A 450-nucleotide genomic window follows, 5' to 3' on the forward strand; every position below is an offset into this window, starting at 1 on the left:
CGGTGTTACTGACCTGCGATCCGTTGAAGACTCCGACCTGAAGAACTCGACCGGACTTCTGCTGGTAGTTCATGATACTGTAGGTCGCGAAACGCCGGTCTCCGTCGTCGTTGAACTCGATCCGTCCCGTCAAACCGTCGGCGTACTTGGAGGACATGAGGACCCTGGAAGTCCGAACACGAGAGGAGGTTGAATTATTGGAGAAACATTGGAGATAAAGTCGGTCAACTTCCTGTACTGGTACCGACCGTTTAAAGAGCGGTCCGGTCCTCCAGATGTTGGTGTTACCCACACAGCCCCTGGGCGGCTCTGTGATGTTCTCCTTCTCGAATAACTCCTGCAGAGACTGAGCGACGACGGCCACAGCGTCAGCGATGTGAGCCGACTCATTCTTACCGTTGATTAGCTGGAGGCCCAGCAGTCCTAAAAGTGGACACACACACACACACA

The 450-nt window shown here is 54.2% G+C and overlaps 1 protein-coding gene across 1 annotated transcript; it reads right to left on the bottom strand.

Annotated features, from left to right (window-relative positions):
• Nucleotides 1–13: 13 nt before the first annotated feature.
• On the bottom strand, nucleotides 14–430 carry LOC103399749 (glutamate receptor ionotropic, NMDA 1-like; the record flags this gene model as incomplete). The annotated part of the gene is made up of 2 exons (XM_008338384.2): nucleotides 14–164; nucleotides 249–430. Coding segments are annotated over 2 exons (333 nt in total), but the record flags the coding sequence as incomplete, so codon positions are not given.
• Nucleotides 431–450: the final 20 nt, after the last annotated feature.

This window comes from Cynoglossus semilaevis, unplaced genomic scaffold (genome assembly GCF_000523025.1).
Source record: "Cynoglossus semilaevis isolate Cse_v1.0 unplaced genomic scaffold, Cse_v1.0 C18756187, whole genome shotgun sequence".
Lineage (NCBI taxonomy): Eukaryota > Metazoa > Chordata > Actinopteri > Pleuronectiformes > Cynoglossidae > Cynoglossus > Cynoglossus semilaevis.